Below are 20,748 nucleotides of genomic sequence, written 5' to 3' on the forward strand. Positions count from 1 at the left end.
GGTTTGGTGCTCTGGGGAAGTGCAGTGTAAACACTAAACTGGTGAAGTGTGAGCACTGAGCCCTGTTGCTGTCACCTTAGGGCTGGGTTTGTGTCATCTGTCATCTATGGATAGTGTGCCTATAATCTAGCGGCCCGTGCTTGAAATATAACTGTTAGTGTAAATGCCACTGTGTGCTCTGCTGCTTTATTTAGGCAGCTTAAAGTGAAGCACTGAGCTGATAGGTGTCCTACATTGACTGAGGAGTTGTGTCTGAGATAAGTGCCTGGAGATTAAAGCAGCCTGTGTCTTCCTCGCACACCCGTAGCACCAAACCACGCACTTTGAGGAGCGAGGAGTATTCCTCTGCATCAGGAGTTTGCAGAGAAAGAAGTTGGAGCTCTGAGCAGCGTTCTCAATGTGGATTTCAGGGGGTTGTTTCTGTGCTGTGGCTGCTGCTCATGGAAAATACGGAAACCTCAACTAAAAGCTCCTTACCCAAAGAATTTTGTGCCATGTCCACGTGCCTAAACCATGAATTTATCTGGGCTAACACAGCATTGATGTGTCTTTAAATACGGTGAGCTGAAGAGGCTGACGTTGCCAGACTTTTCAGCCTGCTTTGCTATGGAAATAAAACTTAGTGTTGTCCTGTTCAAATACATTTATCTGTGTCTCTCTTCAGTGATATGTTTTGAGCTCGTGGAGGAATTTCCAGACACACTTGGCTGGCTGGCGAGCGTCTATGAGGGTGTCTCCAAAATAACTGGAATACTACAAGTTTCATGGAAGTAGCCTGGGAGAGGAGAAAGGGGCTGCTAAGAGCCTGTTGTGACAAAGTTGGATGTTCTTTGCTGCCCATGTCTCTACATGGATGTGAGCACTGTCAACACTAAAATCCAAGTTCATAAGGAGTCAGGCTTTTGGAACAACATGCTAAATTCCATTCTCTGGCAGGCAGCTCTCTAAGCTACTTAAGCTCTTCTCTGCTACCAGAGCAATTGTTATCCAGGAACTAAACAGAGATTCCTATATTTGGGTCTGAGTTGGAGGTTAGATAAAACATGAGATATTAAAGGCTGGAGGAAAGGCTGGAAGAGCAGCTGTTGACACTGCACAGACTGCTTTTTCCTTTTGAACACAAACCAAATTGACCTCAGGGACTTGGCTGATCCTGCTCCATGCAGTGGTTGCTCTGCTACAGACCACTGGTCCAGAGAGGCAGCAGTTCCCTTTCCACTGAGGATGTGCAGCAGCACAGTTCCCCAGGCATTTGGTCCCCCATGGCTGATTTGCTTGCTCTTTGCAAACAAATGATGTCAGACTGTGATGTGAGAGAGATGTGCTTTAGCACTGTGAAATCTGGAAGACACTGCCAGAGACACCCATCATTTCAGTGCTAGCAAAGGGATTAAGAGGAGCAAAATAAATGTAAGTAATACTTAAACTTAGGTCTGTCTTAAGAAGGATGAATGCTTCAAATCACATTAGATTTAGCTGGTAGAGTTAAAAATGAATCTGGCTGAGTTTACCTGATAAGGTGTGTCTGTACTGCAGCTGGGATGTGATTAGTTTTAAAGGAGGGGTGAAATGCTTGTAATAGTAGCCATGACAACCTAAAGCTCATTGCAGGCTGCAAAAAACACCTGGGAAGTGGAATGAAAACTCAGGCAGTTTGGACTTAATTATTATTGCTCCATGTGCAATGCCTGCCTTCCTGTACAGCCCACTGATGCACATTTCAAGGAGAGAGGTCTCAGGATGGCTTCACATGGTCAAATGAGAGAACTCAGCATCTTTTATTCTATGGAGATTGTCATTGTGGGTTTGTCATTAAAAATAAAGGCAAAGATAGAATATAGTTGGGTGGGTGTGATTTGAGTATAAGGCAGCTTTCAGCCAAGCTTATTTCAGAAATAGGTTGGTTTGCTCAGGGCTTTGTCCAGTTGGGTTTTGAAAATGCCCAAGGATGGTGTTCCCTCAGCCTCTTTGCACTCAACTGGCTGCAGTGCTGAACCCACTGTTCTGTGTTGTTAACACTGCTGGCAGTAATATAAATTGGTGTCATCTTTTAAAGAGAATCTTATTAGTGTATGTCCAAAAGGGAATAATGAGTCAGTTTTTCCAGAGGTGGCTGCTTGGGACAGGCCATTTGAAAATGCAAACATCTAAAGTTTGGTAGACTTTGAAACTGAAGTAAACCTCAGAGAAGCCTGTGGGTTTTCTTTTTTTGGTGGCCCTTTTTTGCCTGAGAGACTCAAACCAATGCAGGTGTGCATGGTTTGGCCTTGTCTGTGTGAAGTGCTGATTTCTCATCCTGCAGTAGGAGTATGCCAGGGAAACAGATGCTATCAGCAGCTGGAGTCACTCCCTTTCTCCTGTCTGTCCTATAGTTTGAAATATATATTGATCTGTAATTGTTTGACGATGCTTTCCCTCAGATTCCTATCATACATGTACTCTTTTTGCTTTTACACAGTCCAATACATTTATAAAACCAGAAGGTAAAGCAAAACTTTGGTGTGTGTAGCAAAGATCATAAAGTGCTCGTAGGAGCTGTCAGCCAGGGAAGGATTGAGGAGACCAACTGTGTACATGGGAGCAGGCAGGATGACAAAAATGAATACATTAACACAGAGGAGAGGGAGAAACTTTGCAGAGAAAACTAACTAGAAATGATGGTATGAAATGTCAGGAAAAAAAATGTTGCTCTTAAAATATAATAGCCTTGTTCAAAACTTCTTTTGAAAAGAAAATAGGAAACATGACTGGGGAAGTGGCCTGTAATGTCAGAAAATTAATGGGTACTTGAGTTCTTGTGAAATTACTGTAGAAATAAAACTTGCAAACCATGGAGATACTGTTTTGTATCTTGAGTTCAGAAATAGCATCAAATGCACTTTACTAAACAGACCATCTTTCTACTTGGTGCACATATTGCCATGGTGAGGGGAGAATTAAAAACAAATCATTTGTTCTCAAGAGATCAATAATAGAAGCTACAATTCTGAAAATAGATGTTTACGTGGAGAAGGAGATGAAGCAAGGATATTTTAGGTTTACTACCCTCTTGATGTGTCTGGGAAGTTTTTGGATCAGCTGGTGATTGCTCTGCTTGTCCAGTGGGAGCAGGTCTGGTGGAAGGAAGCTGATGAGCAGGGCAGAGCTGCACCAGGGTGATGTGTGTGGGGATGGATGCAGCTTCCTCCTGTGCTCAGTGGACTGGGAAACAAACAGCCCAGTTCAGAGGGGTTTTTCTGGCAATTAGTAAGCTCATCTTGTCTGACTAAATCCAAGTGCTATAGTGGTTATGGTTATTAATATAATACCATGTCTCTGTGCCATGATAGTAGTTAGCATCAGATTGATGGTGTCAGGACACCAGATTGTCATTTTACTCTGTGGATTCAGCAAGTTGAGGAAAAATAAAGTCAGGAGGATTTCTTCTGAGGTATAAATAACTCCTGTAGTTGCATGTAGTGAGGGGAGGGAAATAACATGCTAAATATTCTGGCATGGAGGTGGAGAGTGATAGATGGAAGATTTGTTCATGTTGTGGATTCAGGGGGGAGCATGGTCTGTACTCCTCCTCAGTTTCTCAGCTCTTAAGCCACATTCATTTATCTTCCCCTTTCTCTTCACCTGAGCAATTGTGAATCAGGTTTGGGCCCCTTGCTCCACAGCTATGTGGGGAAGCTGCTGTTTTGCAGGAGGTTTGGCTGTCCCTGTGCACTCTTTAGATTTAATTTTCTGGTGATATTGGCAGTGGCAGCCCCCAGGTCAGGTTTTCTGTTCGGCAGTTCTGAGGCTCACTTTGGAAATTGTTCCTCCATCCAGGGGAGTGACACTTGGAGCTGTGCACTCTGGTCTTTGGGGAAAACTATACACTCATCTGGAAACAGGCAACACTTTCTAAAAGATGCCATTCTATGTAATATTTAACTTCTTTAAAGCCTTGGCTTTGTAGTGTTTGTTGGGGCAAGCTGGGAAAAAAATCCAGTATTATTTACTGTGTCTAATTAATTTATTACGTTCCAGTTCATCTGGTTGCTCCATAGTTCTGCCCTGGCCACTTGCTGTCAGTGAAACTCTCTTCAGCAAGGGTGGAGAAACTGAAATTTTTTGCAACCTGGGAGTTGTACAAAGCAGAGTAGGTGACTCAGGCAAGGGCACTTAGCAAATCTGCTGTCAAACTGAAAATCCCTGCATAGGAATACAGAAATGCTGAAATTAGAAATGCTAAAGCTTCTCTCTGAAATAGTTGTATTTCAGCCTGGTTTGTTTGGTTTGGTTTGAGCTTGTCTTTTTTAACAAAGAAAAGTTTTTTTTTATCTGATTAAACTTCATAATTTGGGACCTAATGAGAGGTTTAATTACCAGATACAAGGCAGATGTTAATCTCAGATTAGAAATTAGGAGTCAAGGGGATGACATATTATCTAAGCATGTTACTCTCAAACTATTTCTTATTTTGCCCACAGTGTTCAATTAATACTTTAAAAGTGTCACTATCAGAGTCTAGACATAAATCTGACTAAATCCTGTTTTATGGTGCCAGTTGTAATTGTGATAGCTTCAGGTTTTTGTATTCATAAAAATGTATTTTCACCCATGCAGTCAAACTATCTGTCTTAATAACTTCAGAAAGAATGGAAAGCTTTGGAAAGATATTGAATTACTGTGAAAATCCACTCTGGATAGTATTCTTCTCACTAAAGAGCAGCCACAGCCAGAATGTAAGGGAGAAAACAAGACCCAAGTGCCAGGGAAAGTCTGGCTGCTTTAAAATTCAGAGACCTCATTTTCTCCCACCTGCTTTTTATTCAGAGATTGCAAGAGACTCTTTTTTTTTTTTTTTTTTTTTTATCTCCCAGTTGGGTTTTCAACTTTGAATGAACTAGTTGAAATGAAGAAAATACTTACTACACCTGCTAGCTCTATCAAAACCAGAAGTAATTAAGGCAAAAAGTCTTTCTTTGCAAGAGAAATGGAAAATATCAGTATCAGCATTTGCTCCATAGGAAAGGCTGAAAATAATAGAACTGCTAGATGCAGAATGTGATTTCCTGGTGGTTAAATCTTGACATGATTTCCAGTTGGGTTGCAAAAGTCCTGAGTTCTTCAAAATAAAAAAGTTCCCATTTTTCATCTATATGAGAAGAACTTGCAGAGGTAACTTACAGCTCCAACCACTTCTGTGAAATAACATGTTTGTAAGTCTTGGTCTCAGTCTTCTTTTATCATTTTAAGCAGATAGTTTGTTTTGGTTTTTTTAGTGTCTGGTGTGTTGTGTTGTTTTGTTTTTTAATCAAACTAAAATCTTGGGTTGTATTTTTTGACTCACAATATGTACTTTATTGCTGGTTTTGCCCACCTTCATGTCAAGTTGTAGCTCCTCCTGGCCTGTCACAGCCATGGGAATTGTGTGAGCACCCAGCCTGGTCAGGGTTTCACAACATTCAAGGTGTCTGTGCAGAAATAACAGCGACCTGCATGGGGAACAAAAGTGGAGAAACCAAATATGTGCCACATTTTTAGCATTTGAGAAGTTAAGCTCAGGGTAAGAGTCTGTTCCAGTTGAGAACTGGGAAGAATTGCTTCCTTTTGTCTGTCCTTTTTGCAGGAGTATGTCTAAAATGTTCATCTTAATTTTCTTACTACTATGTACTGCTTGATCTATGCATTGACTTAACAGGAAAAATTCGACTGGCAGCACTCACTTTTGTGGGGAGGGAAGAGATTTGATGCTCTTGCCGCATTGCCTGTAAAAAAGAAACATTGGTGCATCTGTCCAAATGCAAATTTTATCACAGATTTGTGGGATTGCTGATACAGTGTAGCACTTAGAGAGGTGTTCAGACTGCAGCAGGATGGAATAAGTGATGAGCTGATTTGAGAAGAGCATTGATTATGACCAGCCATAACTGTGGCATTACTTTTCAATCACAAGATCCATGCTCTCCTGGTTTCCACTTCCCACCCTTTCTCTGATTACAGTGCTGATTTTCTACAGATCATTTCTTGCTGGGTTAAAATGAAGTTCCCTCAGGCCTACAATACCTATCCTGAAAATTGCTGGACCTCAGCATATTTTTTTTATCTGCGTGTATATTGATATATGAGCAAAGTGATTTTCAAATCCAGGAATTTCTGCCCTAATAGTGGGACCTGCCTTTGGCTGAGGGGCATTCTTTGGTGTGTCAGTACCTGCTGAATCTCTGAGATCTCCAGAGTACCCACACTGTGAGCACTAAACATGTCTGAAATTGGTCATCCCCTCCATCCTGCTGCTTCCAGGGAGAAACATTGCTTCCTGCTCCCTCACCCACAGCTCCATAGACCTCAGAGCCACATCAGTGTGGTGCTGAACACAAACTGGTCAGTCATGGCTTGGCTGCAGAGAGCAACACGAGCAAGTGGACAAGCAACAGGTCCCTCTGGGGGTGTGTTTTACATCTGCAACATCCTGAAGCTGTGTGTTGTCACTAAGGAAAGGATTTCCCATGCCGTGGGTATAACTTTGGGAGTAGAAAGCCTGCAAAACTCCATGGATATTGGGGATTTGATGGCTTTTTTTTTATGATGAGCATTCGAAACTGTTTAAATGTCTTGTGGTGCTGCTGGTGGCAATTTTATTCACTGCAATCGAGCATTAAATGATGTGTGGGCCGTGCAGGGAGCTCCAGCTGGCTCATGGCTCTCCCAAGTATCCCTCCCTTTGTGTACAGGGTTAAAGGGGTGCACTGTGTTTGCCAAAGGTGCTCTGCTTGCTTCTGCAGCCAGGATTTTCAGCTGGAATACTGTGTGCAGTTCTTGTGCCCCCAGCACAAGGAGGATATGGAGCTGTTGGGCCAAGTCCAGAGGAGGCCACAAAGTTCATAGGAGGACTGGAGCACCTCCCCTGTGGAGAAAGGATGAGAGATTTGGGGCTGTTCAGCCTAGAAAAGAGAAGGTTGTGTGGAGACTTCAGCCAGGATCTGAAGAGACCTGCATGAAGCCAGAGAGGAACTGGAGTGACAGAAAATGGAGAATGACTTCAAACTGGAAGAGAGTGGGGTTAGATTAGATGTTAGGAAGAAATTCTTCCCTGTGGGGGTGGTGAGGCCCTGGCACAGGTTGCCCAGAGAAGCTGTGGCTGCCCCATCCTAGGAGACGTCCAAGGCCAGGTTGGACAGGGCTTGAAGCAACCCCCCTGCCCATGGCAGCGGGTGGAATGAGATGAGCTTCAAAGTCCCTTCCAACCCAAACCATCCTGTGATTCTGTGATGTCCTTTCTTATTTATCCCTGGTGAGTGAACCTGTCTAAGGAAAGAAAGGGAGTGTTCAGCAGCAGGAGCATCCCAGTTCTACCTCAGGCATAATCCAGCCAGTTTTACCTCAGGCAGGACACCCTGCCATTGCACTTGGGGTGAGATTCCAGGGAGCAGTTACCAGGACTGAAAATATTTGCCTGTCCTTTAAATAAGTGCAGTGGACCTGCTAGACGTGCTGGAGTGTGCTGAGCTCTCCAAGAGCTTCTCCCAGCCTGCTTTTGCTCTCAAAGCAAGCTGGAAACATGACAGTTTTTTCAGAACTTGGGGTTGGCAGACAGACCAAACACCAGGTGGGCAGGCAGTGCCTGCAGCACTGTGCAGTGGTGGGATGGGCTCAAGTCCACTGTGGCACAAAGCAGGGCTCTTGCTCAGGCCTGGGAAGCTGTTGGGGTGTGTGAAATAAATAGGAGAGTATGACACAAGGGAAGGAATAGGGAACTGAGGAGCTAGCAAGGATTAGCATCCTGCTTCTCCCTTGAGGGAATTTTATCCAGAGTGGCCAAGTGGGGGGAGTAGCTGCCACCACACAAACAAGGCCAGGGAGAAGTTTAGAAGTTCCCAAGAGGAAGAACAAGGCCGGCAGAAGGTGTTTGACAACCATTCCTGAGTGAGTCATGCTAAGCTGTCTGTCTGGAGCCAGGAGGAATTTGCAAAGCTGAATAATTGTTCCTATTTATTTCTTAAAATATACAGAATATGACAGCGTTCTAGCTCGTGCGTTTCAGTGTAAATGTCTTGCAGTGGGCTGGTATGTCCCCCTGGTTTTAATCCTTTTTTCTTTGAAATTGCAGTCTTGCTTATCTTCTGTTGTTCCATCCTGCTATGTCTTGCTGTGCTGGTGGGAGCATGGATGTCCCTTGACTTGGCTCATGTCTCTATGTCTTCCACTTAAGATGAAACCAGGAGTAATCTGTGTCTACCCGATTTTGGTTTTCAAAATCAGGCTAATTATGTGGTTGTATGGTTTGTAGAACAATGTAAGTTACAGGCTGTTTACTTTTCCTCCTGTTAGCAAGCAGATAAAAGAAAGCTTGAGCTCAAATACTTGCAGTTGGGTAAACCCTGGTGATCACTAATATTCAAGTTTGGGACAAGGTTTGTTAAGGCTGAGTTCTACAAGAGCTCTCACAAGTATGCATATACCCACAAGACCCATCTGAACCCGTGAGAAATGAGGCAAACTTGCCAAATTTGATGTTATTATCTAATCTAAATTTAATAGCCAATAAAGGTTTTGTAATTACAGTTCAAAGAAAAATTGATTTTGCATTGCTCATAGTGAAACAAAAGTGTGAGACTGCAGTCTGAGGGATGACAAATGTGTGTATCCAGGGGAGAAGCAGCACACAAACACCTACCAGCAGTTGTAAGTGAAATACTCTAATAGGAGCTATTGAAAGTTTATTAAACATAAGGCAGTGATTGTCTTCCTGAAGGAAAAAAAGGTTGGGTGCATCTCGGGGTCTGCAATGCTGGAATGACCCCAAGATTGTAAAAGTCCTTGTTTCCCAGCCTGTGCAGCCAAAGGAGTCTGAAATGCGTAGGATCGACTTCTCAAGGTTGTTTATTTTTCCTTATCTATAACATTCTTTCTCTGACCTGCCAAGCTCTGTCTAGCAAGTTGGCAATGGGAATCTGCTCTGCCCTCTCGGGCGGTGATTACATTTTATATCAAAAGTTACATATAATCTGTTTACAATAATGTACCAATACCTATCATCTATGTTAGACAGCGTGTCTCTACCTTAAACCAATAGAAAAGTGTCACCATCACACCAAGACATGGAGGACAAGAAGGAGGAGAAGAAGGTCAGGACACGCCCAAATTCCTCCATCTTGTACCCCTGAATCGCATTCTAAAAGGCCCAAAATTCTACTTTTTCACCCTTTGTCAACTCAGCTACAACACTACTCAAACCCTTGTGGCTTGTAATTCCTCATACAGAGTTGGCAGTTTTTCCCATGGGCTAAAATGGAAACCACAGGTGTTTTTGACTTCGTGCCAAGGTCTCCGAGCCCCCTGGCAGGGTCTGGAGACAGCCAGGGCAGCCAGAGGGATGTCCTGGACTCCAACAGGTGCACAACCAAGTGTTGAAGTTGTGTGATGCCTTCCCTGGAAAGCTCAATGCAGCGCCCTGTGATGTCTTGTGAGTATGGGAGGCTGTTTTGTGGGAAAAGTGAAGTCAGCCTGCTTTGGTGAGACTCAGGCATGACATCAAAAGTTGTCTGAGCTGGTTTTACCCAGGGAACTCATGACAGAATCTCTCTAGTTTCCCTGTTGTGAATGGAAAATCCCTATGAAAATAACATTATTTTTTTTGTCAGTAAAGAGGTGCTCACAGTGAGAGAAATTCTGCAAGGAGTTTTGCTTCCTTGTGGGGGTTGTCATGCAGCCAGCAGATTTCTACGCAAGTCAGGGTTAGTTTTGGTTATTCAATCCATTTGTTCAAATAGAAGCAATGTTAACTGAAGGGTGTTTGCTGAGAAGAAATTGAATTTGTGCACACTTGCTCTCTCTTTTTTGTGCCAAGTGTGATACAAGGAAATGGTTGAAATTAAATTTGGAAAACAGCCATTTTAATATTGCTGGTGTTTTCAGCTGTATTATTGTAGCAACAAGCTAGAGAAAATATAATTTCATCCCTAGTGGTGGCATAAGCACAATGCTTTTTGCAGCTGTTGAGGAGGCTCAGTCATATCAGTAACATTGCATTTAGGGCAGGGAAGAGGGAAATCTGCCCCTCAGGTGCAGTGATCTGTAGTATTGAGAGCTGGATTTTTTTTACTTCTGATTGCACTGAGTTGTTTGAATACTTTGCTTTGTCATTCTATTCTGTGGTCTTCTCACTACAAACTCGAGTTAAACAACTGGTTATCTTAGTTATCTTAGTTTTTCTTAGAGCAACCGGTGTCTTGAAGATAAGAAGGAAATGTAAAAACTTCTCATTAAGTCTAATTCTGTATGCCTGTGAAATGATCATGAATGTCAGAGCCATAAGCACAGCTTTTTCTTTCTTTTTTTTATTTTAACCTCTAAATATTGGCATCTCCTTAGGATGATGAGTCAAACCAAAGGCTTTTTATTTGATGGAAATAGTCTTATCAAAAATCTCTACAGTTACTGAGCCAAAGCTATTGACATGAGTGGAAGTTTCTGTGGCTTGAATGCCTTCAGATCAAGCCCAAAGTAAGGAATATATTCCATACAGATAGTGGTGATAATCTTCCACTCTTGACCTTTTCTGGGAATTGGCTGTGGTGCTGTTTCAAGGCCAAGATGGACAACATTTCAAGGAATGAGCTTTCATCTGATTTCATCATGGTAGAATTTTTTCTTTTTGAGATCTTATTCCTAGTTCTTACAACTCAAAAACAAACTTACATCTCTGTGACCTCAGTTTAGCTTAAGGTTCTTTTCCATACCCTTCAATTTTAAAAATTCGTGGCAAGCAGGATTTTTAATGAACTCTGAATCAGCCTTGCATGTCACTGAGGCACGTTCAGGGAAATTAGACCTATATTGTGTGAGAAACTAAGATAATCTTTCTGTCATGCTTAGGTTAAAAAGGCTGTGTCTGTAGTAGACAGTTTGTAATGCTGTGTGGGATGCAATTGAGTAGCTGCCTATTTTTACAGCTTTTCTGGAGAATCCCTGGTACAGACTGTTCAAATGAGTACCAAAACTGTTGTTATATCTTATTTGTTTATTTGCTTATTCTCTCTGACTCATTGCAGTTTACCTAAGCTTTGTTTTCCAGCCTACTTAGACACCTGTGGTTGCCAGTGCTGGTTCTAAAATAAATGAGGCCTGAGTAGTGGAGATTGCTTTTAGTGGTGCCATGGCAGAGTGGGCAGGAGTCTTGGGATGCTTTTTTAAAAGCTGGGGCAAAGCCCTTGGTAAATACTCTCTCCAGTGGTTTTGTGTGGCGTCTGCATCAGGGGGGTCAGGCTCCCAAATTCCTCATCCCAGAAGGAGATGGGGTACAGTGCAGGAAGTGGGAGTCCATCAATGACCTGTTGTCTTCCTGAATATTTTCCTGTTATCAGGGTTCTTTGCTATGAATATATAATTTCGCTTTTAAAAGCTGGATAGCCACTGCACTTTTGTGTTTCAGCTAGAAGAATATTGTGTATTCTGCAAGGAATAATTATTTCCTAGCAGTAACTGATTACTTCTAAGCATTGGTCATAAGATGATCAACATATTTTTGTGTGGAATGTCCCAGAAGTGTCCAGGAAAAAAAACCTGCTCCCCCAGTGTGGTAATGTGGCATTTCTGAAGGATTCTAAAATAACCAGATTGGGATCTGTACCTTTATTTATCTGACAAAGAAGTGTAGGCAGGGCCATTGGAAGCTGTCCCTCATATCTCTGCCCTGACTCTTGGGTAGCTGCTGAGTATTCTTGGGTTTTCTGGTCTCAGGAGAGGTGAGGGAACAGACACTTAGACTGGTGATTTTCATGCTTTTGAAAAAGAAGTAGCCTGAGTTGGGTCATGAGACAGGCTGGACAGGTAGAAAGCATACTCAGAAAAAGCCATTTTCTTGAGCTCCTGGTTTCTGCTGCTTTTATCTGTCCCCATAGTCATGAAGCAGCTCATGCAACAGGTAGATCTCACTTTGAATAAAAAACAGATTTTATTTTCCTTGTGTGTTTTTGATGAACAGTGTTTGTAGAATTCTGAAAAATCATCAGGAAACTCCTGATGGGTGACAAAATGCCTTTTTTGTACTGCTTCTGACTTGCAGCATCATTAACCCTTCCTCACAGGCAGGGTTTGCCAAGTTTGTACAGACATCAAGGAGGCTTAGAAAGCTTCACTTGAAAAATACAGGATTTTAAAATGTGGCGGTAAAAGGTCAAATTCAGTGATCTAAAAGTTTCACTCATTTCTGAAATAGCAAAAGTAGGTAAAATACCAGATTTCAGGCCAGGGACAAGATATTCAGGGCCAAAGACATCTGTAATTGGTTTCATGGGTGGAGGTAAATATGGCACAGCAGAGATGGCCAAAGCATGTTCAGAAAAACTGAAGCCAAAGGTCTGGAGATGTAAATACTGCCTGCCACAATTTTTGTTGTTGTCCAGCACATTAATTCTCACTGATTGTAATATTAGGATCAGTGGACCAGTTTCTAATTTCATGCTCATATTCATGCAAACATCATGAACTTCAGAGGGACTGCACACACATGACATCAAGAAATTAATTAAAATCTGGACTTCAAAGTGAATATACTGTCTTACAGAATTATTAGTGGCTTAATTTTTAATTTTGAGTTCATAAACAGCTACATGTCATGAAATGCTGTAATGTGCAGGTCGTGCGTTTGACTGATTTCTTAATGAACGCAGTCACACTTCTCTGTCATTCTCCCTTCTAATGGCTTTGAACTTGGTGGCAAATTCCAGTGACATTTGGCAGATGTAGAAGTCTCCAGGAAGTTTAATCATTAAGATTAAATGTAGAAAGCTGGGTAAAGGAGAAGGGTTATATTCTGCCTTCTGCTGAGAGGCATGTTGTATCTTTTGGAAACCAGAGAGTCCATGTGAATGTGGGGCTTCAAGACACAACTCTGTCCTCGAGTCCAGGACAGAGCCACTGGCCAAGGCTGAGCCCATCAGAGATGGTGGTACCACCTCTGGGGTAGTGTACTGAACAGGGAAGGTGGGAAAGAACTCCACAGCAGAAATTGTGGCCAGAGAGAGGAGTGTGAATGTGTGGGAGAAGCCCAGGAGATTCCAAGGTCAGTGCAGAAGGAGAGGCAGGAGGTGCTCCTGGCACTGGAGTGGAGATTCCCCTACAGACCCTGTCGAGGCAGCTGTTCCCCTGCAGCCCAGGGAGATCCATGGGGATGCAGAGATCCACCTGCTGCCCCTGGAGGAGCCCACACGAGAGCCTGAAGAAGCCTGTGACCCTGTGGGAAGCCCAGGCTGGAGTAGGTTTGCTGGCAGGACTTGTGACCCTGCAAGGGACCCACTCTGGAGCAGCCTATTCCTGAAGGATTGCACCCCATGGAAAGGAACCAGGCTGGAGCAGCTGGTGAAGAACTCATATTGGAGAAGTTCATGGAGGACTGGCTCTTGTGGGAGGGATTCCCCTCTGGAAGAGGGGAAGTGTGTGAGAAATTCTCACTCTGAGGAAGAAGGAGCAGAGATGAGTAATGGACTGACCTCAGCCCCATTCCCTGTCCCCATGCACTGCTGGGTGGGAGGAAATACAGAAAATCAGGAAGTTGAGCCCAACAAAAAAGGAAGGGGTTGGGAGAAAGTGTTTTAAGATCTGGTTTTATTTCTCATTACCACACTCTGCTGTGGTTGGTAATAAATTGAGCTGATTTCCCCACACCGAGTCTGTTCTGCCCATGACAGTAATTGGTGAGTGATCTCTCCCTGTCCTTACCTTTACCCACAAGCTTTTTGTTGTGTTTTCCCTATTCAGGTGAGGAGGGGAGTGATAAGAGTGGCCTTGGTGGGCACCAGTCCTCCAGCCAGGGTCAGCCCACCACACCAAGACATTTGTCTCCTGGCCCTTTTCTTGAGAGGCACAGAAATAAGGGAGAAAGCCCTGAAGGATGCAAAGCATTTAAAAACCTTTTCATCAGAGCAGATAGATCAAGACCAGGCTGGACTGGGTTCTGAGCAACCTGGTCTAGTGGGAGGTGTCCCTGCCCATGGTGTGGGGTTGGAAGTTGGTGATATTTAATGCTTCTTCCAACCCAAACCATTCTCTGATCCTGTGAAAGCAGGGAGAGTACTAAAATTCCCCACAGTTCTCAGTGTGGCTGTACAGGAGGAAATGAAGGTTTTGTGGTGAAAGGCCAATGCTGGGAAGTTACAATGTTTAAGGAAAACAAGGGCAAAAGTAAGATTTTACCAGCAGGTCTTTAAAAAAGCAGATTATATGGAGAAGTTAAAAAAAAAAAAAAGAAAATAGTGTTGAGACTTGCTGTTTTAGACTGGGGCAGCAGTTTACTTCCTAGATACTTCAGTAAGCCAATCTTAATATGTATGCCAAATGCAGAAGTGGTGCTTTTCCTCGTTTCAGCAAATACTGATTTCCCTTTCCCTATCCTCTCCCCACCCTGACCCTGGGAACAGCTGCTGACCACCTTTTGCCTGTTGTCCTGTCCCTAAATTGCCTGGATGTCCTACATGGGCAGGGATGCAGAAAACTAAAGAATTCCTGGATTAAGGTTAACTTCTAATGATCTTAAAAGTCAAATACAGTTAAGTGAGGGATTGTCAAAACAGAGACTGGCAGGTTTTGTATGCAGCAGCGAAACTGGAAGGATCAGACACCAGCGCAGGACCAGAGGAAGTGGTCTCAAGCTGTGCCAGGAAGGCTCAGATTGGACATCAGGGGAAATTTCTTCATGGAAGGTGTTGTTAAGCATTGAAACTGCCTGGGGAAATGGTGGAGTTGCCATTCCTGGAGGTGTTCAAGAAGTGACTGGATGTGAGATTTAGGGCTGTGGTTTAGTTGATGAGGTAGTGGTTGGTCAAAGATGGGATTCAATGATCTTGGAGGGCTTTTCCAACCTTATTGATTCTATGGTGCCCAGCATGTGGGGCAGGATGCTGGTGCAAGAATGATAAATCCTGTTTTCCATGTCCAACAAAGCTGGAGAAACCATCCTGGTACAATGTAAGGAGGGATGTGTTCTTTGGGGTGTGTAAAACAGCAATGTCCTTAATATAAGAGACAAACACCAGCCACAAGCTCTGCTCAAAGCCAAGAGGCTGTGGAAGTGGAGCCAAACCATTTGATTTGAGGATAGATAATACCTGACATTCCTGTTTCTCCTTGTGCCATTTGTGTGTGCTTTGTGCCCCTGAGAGGGGCCAGGCTGTGTGGAAGAAGGCTGTAAGTGCTGCTCTAATGACTGTCATAGATAGAATCATGTTGTAAGAGCTTCCTGGATCCTCAAGTCCAGCCTTTGGAATGGTTTGACACTGAACACAGTCATCAGCAAAGCTGCTTGCAAGTGGCTCTGCAGAGGGCAAGCAAGAACTCAAGAAATAGCTTGCGGGGGTGGAGGGAATTGTTCTTTTCTTGTTTGTTTGAGCTGGCTTTTGAGATACGCCAGATGAAGAGAATGACTCTTGGAAGCAAAGAACTTGGTGTTTAATGTTTGGCAGTATTTATTCGAGTGTGCCAGTGGAAAAGACAAACAAGCCCAGTGCTAGGGAGTCGCTGGATGCCATGGCTGCCTCCCACAAGGCAATGTGTGAACACTGGTGTGGCGTTTTGGCTCTGTGAGACAACTGCAGCCTTTTGGGGAGGGAAGAAGAAGGAGGGCTCCACTTGTTCCTTTTCAAACAGAAGTCTCTGCTTCCCAACAGCTGTTTTTAAAGTAATTTATTAGTGGAAGAAATGTTTCTTTCATCCTTACAGGAAAACACTGGGAGAATTTAGATTATTTATCATGAGCTCCAATACTATTCCTCTTGCTTTGCTTTCTGTGGTAGGCACAGTACTGGCTGTGTCAACCAGGCTTTTTTTTTTTCCTCTCTTACATGCTTCTGAAGTGGGTAGGTTATTAATGATGCAAAATGGATGTTAATTGTGCAAAAACTAGACACTCTGTGCCTTGAAAGGCTGTACCTGATGGGCAGAAGAGAGGATAGAAAACAAGCTTTCACAATAAAATTGCTGTAGAGTTTTATAAATAGCAGCACACCATAAGCAGGTGGTGAGTGAAAATTACTTGATTCCTCACAGCTGGCAGGGACTTTATTTTCAGACAGCAGGTCCACATCACCTTGGGATGCCTGATTTGTCAAAAATATTTGTTACTATCTACTGCTTGATCTGGTCATTTGCCACATTTGTAAAAGCTGAGCATGAAAACCATCAGCAAGCTGTGGCTGTGGCAGAAAAGCAGGGTCAAACTTTTTATTTTTTGGGTGAGACCTCGAGGCTGCAGTTTGACAGCCTGGCTGGCTTTGCAGAGCTTCCAGTACCTAACAGGTCAAACAGGCCAGTGCTGGATAATGTGGTGCTTGCAATAAATTCAGTTTGGTGGCTTGGTAAATACAGTTTGCTGGGTTAACTTTGTGCTGGCAGGATTTGTGGTGGATCAGGCTTGTCTAAGCTGCTGTGGCATTCTGCTGGTTCAGGTGTTGCCAGTCTTTCTGCACCTGGTATAAATATGGCACATGCTCAGAGTTAAGTGCTAATGTGGTGGAATCAAGATTCTACACCAATGCCCATTCCAGATCAAGTTTGTACTGCTACATAGCCTAAGGCTTTTTTATCATTTTACATTTCCCCCCCACACTAACTGGTATATTACAGAACTGTGGCTCGACAAGGTGAGAAGTTATTAAACCTGCTCCAGCATGGGTGTTGAATGTGGGAATACCACATTTCCATTTCCATGCCTTAGTGTTGGCCAGAGTGATGCTGTGTGTGCCCAGCCCTGCTCCTTGCAGGGTGAGGCTCCTGTTGCAGTTCAGGAGAGCATCCCTAAAGATACAGCCCCTGTTTGCCCACTGCTCACTGTGAGTGCAGGGCTCTGTGTTCCTCCCAGCATTAACTCCCAATTATGTGGTATTTGTTTGAAGAGAGGTGTGAGATTAGTCTCTTCAGCAAACAATAATCTTCCTGGTGGGCTGTAAATTGTAAATAATGATTCCTTCCTCTTTTGGATGGGGATTTGCACCATCACCAGTTTGTGTGAAGACCTGCATGAGGCAGGCTTGGAGAGCACAGTGTTTATTGGGTTGGGTTCCCCTTGATGCATGAGCCTGGACTGTTTCAGGGCTTTTGCTTTGTCCTTCCTCAGAGCTTGTAAATCCACTCCATTTGACTCTTCTGTTGTTTTTTTTTTTTCCCTCTTTCAGGACAGTTATTCTGAGTGACGGCCCTTGCACACGCTTCTGAGTGGTTATCATGGGCTTCATTGCCTTCCTGAAGACCCAGTTCATAGTTCACCTCCTCATTGGGTTCGTCTTTGTTGTCAGTGGACTGATCATTAACTTCATTCAACTATGCACGCTGGTCCTCTGGCCCATCAACAAGCAGCTTTATCGCCGAGTAAACTGTCGCCTTGCCTATTCCCTGTGGAGCCGTGAGTATGCTGGGCTGGGGAGGGGCTTTTCTTGCCTTTGCCTTTGTTAACCAAAGGAAATATATATATGCACATGTATCTGTTTGCACACAGAGACGAGAGAAATGGTAAGTTAGATGTAGATTCTTTCAGAGCAGGTCAAAACAACCTTTTGTTTTTTTTTCTGGAATACTGGGAAGTCATACAGAAGTCAAGGGTCTGATGTGTATTGTCACTCTGTTATTCAAAAAAGTGGGAAGTAAAGCTCCTCCGCACCTCCAACCTTATCTGGACTGATAGGAGTTGCTACTTGTGTCTCAGTGCCATCTTCATCCAGTATCAGCACCTGTGCTAAGGGGCAGTTGTGAGACTGGCTCAGGCACTGGGCATGTGGGCAGTAATGGTCATGTAGGAGCCCAGGTTTATTGTGTGGGCTGCAGAGGGAGAGGTCTCTCTTAAAGTATCTCCTGTAGATGTCTCTGCATCTGAACTGTGTGACAAACTTCAGAATCCACTTACATCCTTCAGTGCCCATTTCTGAGGCCAGGGTCTCCTTGTGAGCATTTTTTTCAGTGGTTCTTCTTCTGCCCATGGGTCAGTTCTGCACTGCGTGCAGCTTCTTTGTTCTCCTCTGTCAGACCTTTGCAAAACTTCCTCCCTGTGGATGCCTCCTTCTTCTCACGGAGCTGGATTTCTGAAAATGTTTAGAGTGTGTAGAAGGCTCCTTAGCCCAAATGTCACCTCCTGTTTCAGCAGTGAATCATCTAATTGGTTTCCATTCCCCATCCCTTCCCCGTATGCATGGCCACTTACCTTAGTGCTCAGCTCAGCATCCAACTCCCACTTTGGGTAAATTAGTCACCACAAGGAACACTGAGATTACAGTTCAGCAGTCCACTGACAGGCACCCACGTTTTGTAATTCATCAGTGTGAAGTATCACAAACAAAAACTCTCTGAGGTGTCTGGTTCTGTCTCTTTTTAAGTGTGTTGTCCCTGCCTTTACTGTGCTTTTTGTCCTGCCTACTGAGAAGCACAGGAGAGAGGAAATTAAATAGACTAGTAGGCAAATTGTCAGGAAAAAAGGTATTGTAGTAGAAGAGCTTAGTAGAAACTTCAAAATGAGTTTGGTTGGATGAGAGTGGGGACATATAGGAGTTTTTATTTTTAATTTGATTGTAAGAATTTCTTTGTGCTTTTAGTAATCTAGACTCTGATCTCATGCTGAAAACTATTGCTGCATTAATAGTTAGGCTTTTCTGAAGATATGAGCTGCTTGCTCCTGTAAGGTTTTAGGCTCAGCCCTTAGTTAGCATTGTGCATGAAAAAAACACACTTTAAATGCTGCTGTCTTATATCCTCTAAACACTGGAAATAACCCACACCATTGTTCAAAGAGGTTTGGAAAAGCTGAGTAGATAATTGGTTGTACGTAGGATAACCCCTAGTGTATAGCCTGTTATAAATTAACACATTGGGAAATTAAACTATGAAAATCAATGTAACTGTTGTGTGGGATTGCAGAGAGCTGATGGCCTATAATGGAAGAGCTGACAGAATATGCTTTTCAATTGTGATTTATAGCAATTTAGGTAAGCTGTGTAAATGTAGTAGCTCCAATGTTGCCATTCATAATGAAATACATTTCCATATGAAGAAGCCTTTTGGCAAGGAACCTGTAGGGTGGTATTCTGCTCTGGATGCTACATTTTGCTCACTTTCTCCAAGCTGTTTGTGGTTTTAGGCTGAGGGTCTGCAAGAGATGCTGCTCTGCCCAGCTGGCAGAGGATCAGTGTGCAGGGAGGGATACACAGGTGATCCTGTATGTGCCTCTGTACTGAAAACCAGGCTCTGTTCTTACTGTATCTCCTCTCAAATACATAAAGCCCAGATTGCACAGGGGAGGGAGACTCTATCCAGTGTTCCTGACAGACATGTGGGGAAGGCAGTCTCTCGGGCTCTGGCCCATAAATTCGTGACAGGTAGTCTGTCCTTGCAGCTCTCCCACGTCAGCTCCTTTCAGATGAATCACATCGTTGGAGTGTGCAGCATGTTTGGGTTAGTCCTGTTGCAAAACTAACCTCTCAAATGTTGGTACTTCCAGCTGAGGGATGTGCTGTGCCCCTCGTTTGCTTTGTTTCTGGGGGGCTTGTGAGGCTGTAAATGCACCTGCTTTGGTATGTGGGACCCCCAGCTGCAGGGGGCAGTTGAAGCAAGGTGCTGCTCATTCCCTGTAGGAACTGTCCTGGGCAGTGCAAGTGTTGCCATTCCTTCATTCAGAAGGATTTCTTGCTGTAGCATTGATAGGATCAGTGCCACGCAAAGGAGCTGTAACCCACACACTGAAAAAAGGAAACGAGCCCACTCCTGGTTATAATTACATCATTTGTCAGCACACTTGTTAAGGACAATCTGTTACCTCGTGTCAATCCTTTGGCTCGTCAACCCTTCTCTCTCAGTATGAACTCTGGTGAGTCCTCCACTCCTTTAGGGAGAAAGGTTCTGCAGAAAGTCACATCCACACTGGCCTCTACATAGTATTTTTTTCCTGTTTTTGAAGAACAAACACAACCAGGTGATTATAATTTTTATAAGAAAATGTAGCAAGTACTGGAGATGTTTCTCCTTGGTACACAGTCAGCAATGGAAAGGCAAAATTGCTCAGAGTACCACGATGTGTTTGGTACCACTGCTCCATTCTCCTGGCCACCTGCTTGGTAGGTGATCTGAGGACACTCTTGCTATCCTCTTTCCCCTTTTACTGAGCCGGGATAACCAGAGAAAGGAAGGTGAGTGAACAAAAAGCATGCAAAGCTGGGAAGCAGTGATAGAAACCTGTACCTGGTGTAAAGGAACAAGACAATTCTGTCTTTCCTCTGCCATATTTCCAGTTGTCCGGGGTTAAGCTCTCTTGGCCAGAAAGGTGCATAACTTTGTTGTGCCTCCAAATGAGCAAGTGCTGAGAGTGATACAGGGGAATAACCTGGTGGGTGAGTAAGTGGCAAGAGTGAAAAAAACAGTGCTAGGTGAGCTCTGTACCCTCAGCAGAACCAGGACTGGTTTTCCCCATTATTCACCTAAATCCTGTGTTTGTCTTCTCTCTGGTGTGGAGCAAGACTGGATCCCAAACTCCTCTTTAGCAGTATGGATAGATGACCTTGTCTGATCCCACTGATTAGAAACCCTTGTGCAGGAAGGTGCTGCCCTGTTTGGCAAAACCAGAAACTCCCAATGGGAAGCTGAAAAACCTCCTGGCAGAGCCTGTTAGAGGGAGCAGAGGGGGAACCTGCAGCTGTAGTCATGTGGGAAGGGTTGGACTCCTTTTAACTGCTGTATTTGTGCAACTACATTTTTATTTCAGCCATATCTCATTGAAATAAAAAAAAACACCAATGACTATGG

The 20,748-nt window shown here is 43.7% G+C and overlaps 1 protein-coding gene across 5 annotated transcripts in view; it reads left to right on the top strand.

Annotated features, from left to right (window-relative positions):
- Window positions 1-20,748, top strand: part of AGPAT3 (1-acylglycerol-3-phosphate O-acyltransferase 3) — an 86,904-nt gene that overhangs the window by 50,879 nt on the left and 15,277 nt on the right. For all 5 annotated transcript variants that reach the window (XM_053933126.1, XM_053933150.1, XM_053933143.1 and 2 more), the window contains one exon: window positions 17,142-17,368. In XM_053933126.1, coding sequence (XP_053789101.1) covers window positions 17,191-17,368 — 178 coding nt within the window. In that variant the 5' untranslated portion in view covers window positions 17,142-17,190. The remainder of the gene's footprint in view (window positions 1-17,141; window positions 17,369-20,748) is intronic.

The sequence above is a fragment of the Vidua chalybeata genome, chromosome 2 (assembly GCF_026979565.1).
Source record: "Vidua chalybeata isolate OUT-0048 chromosome 2, bVidCha1 merged haplotype, whole genome shotgun sequence".
NCBI lineage: Eukaryota > Metazoa > Chordata > Aves > Passeriformes > Viduidae > Vidua > Vidua chalybeata.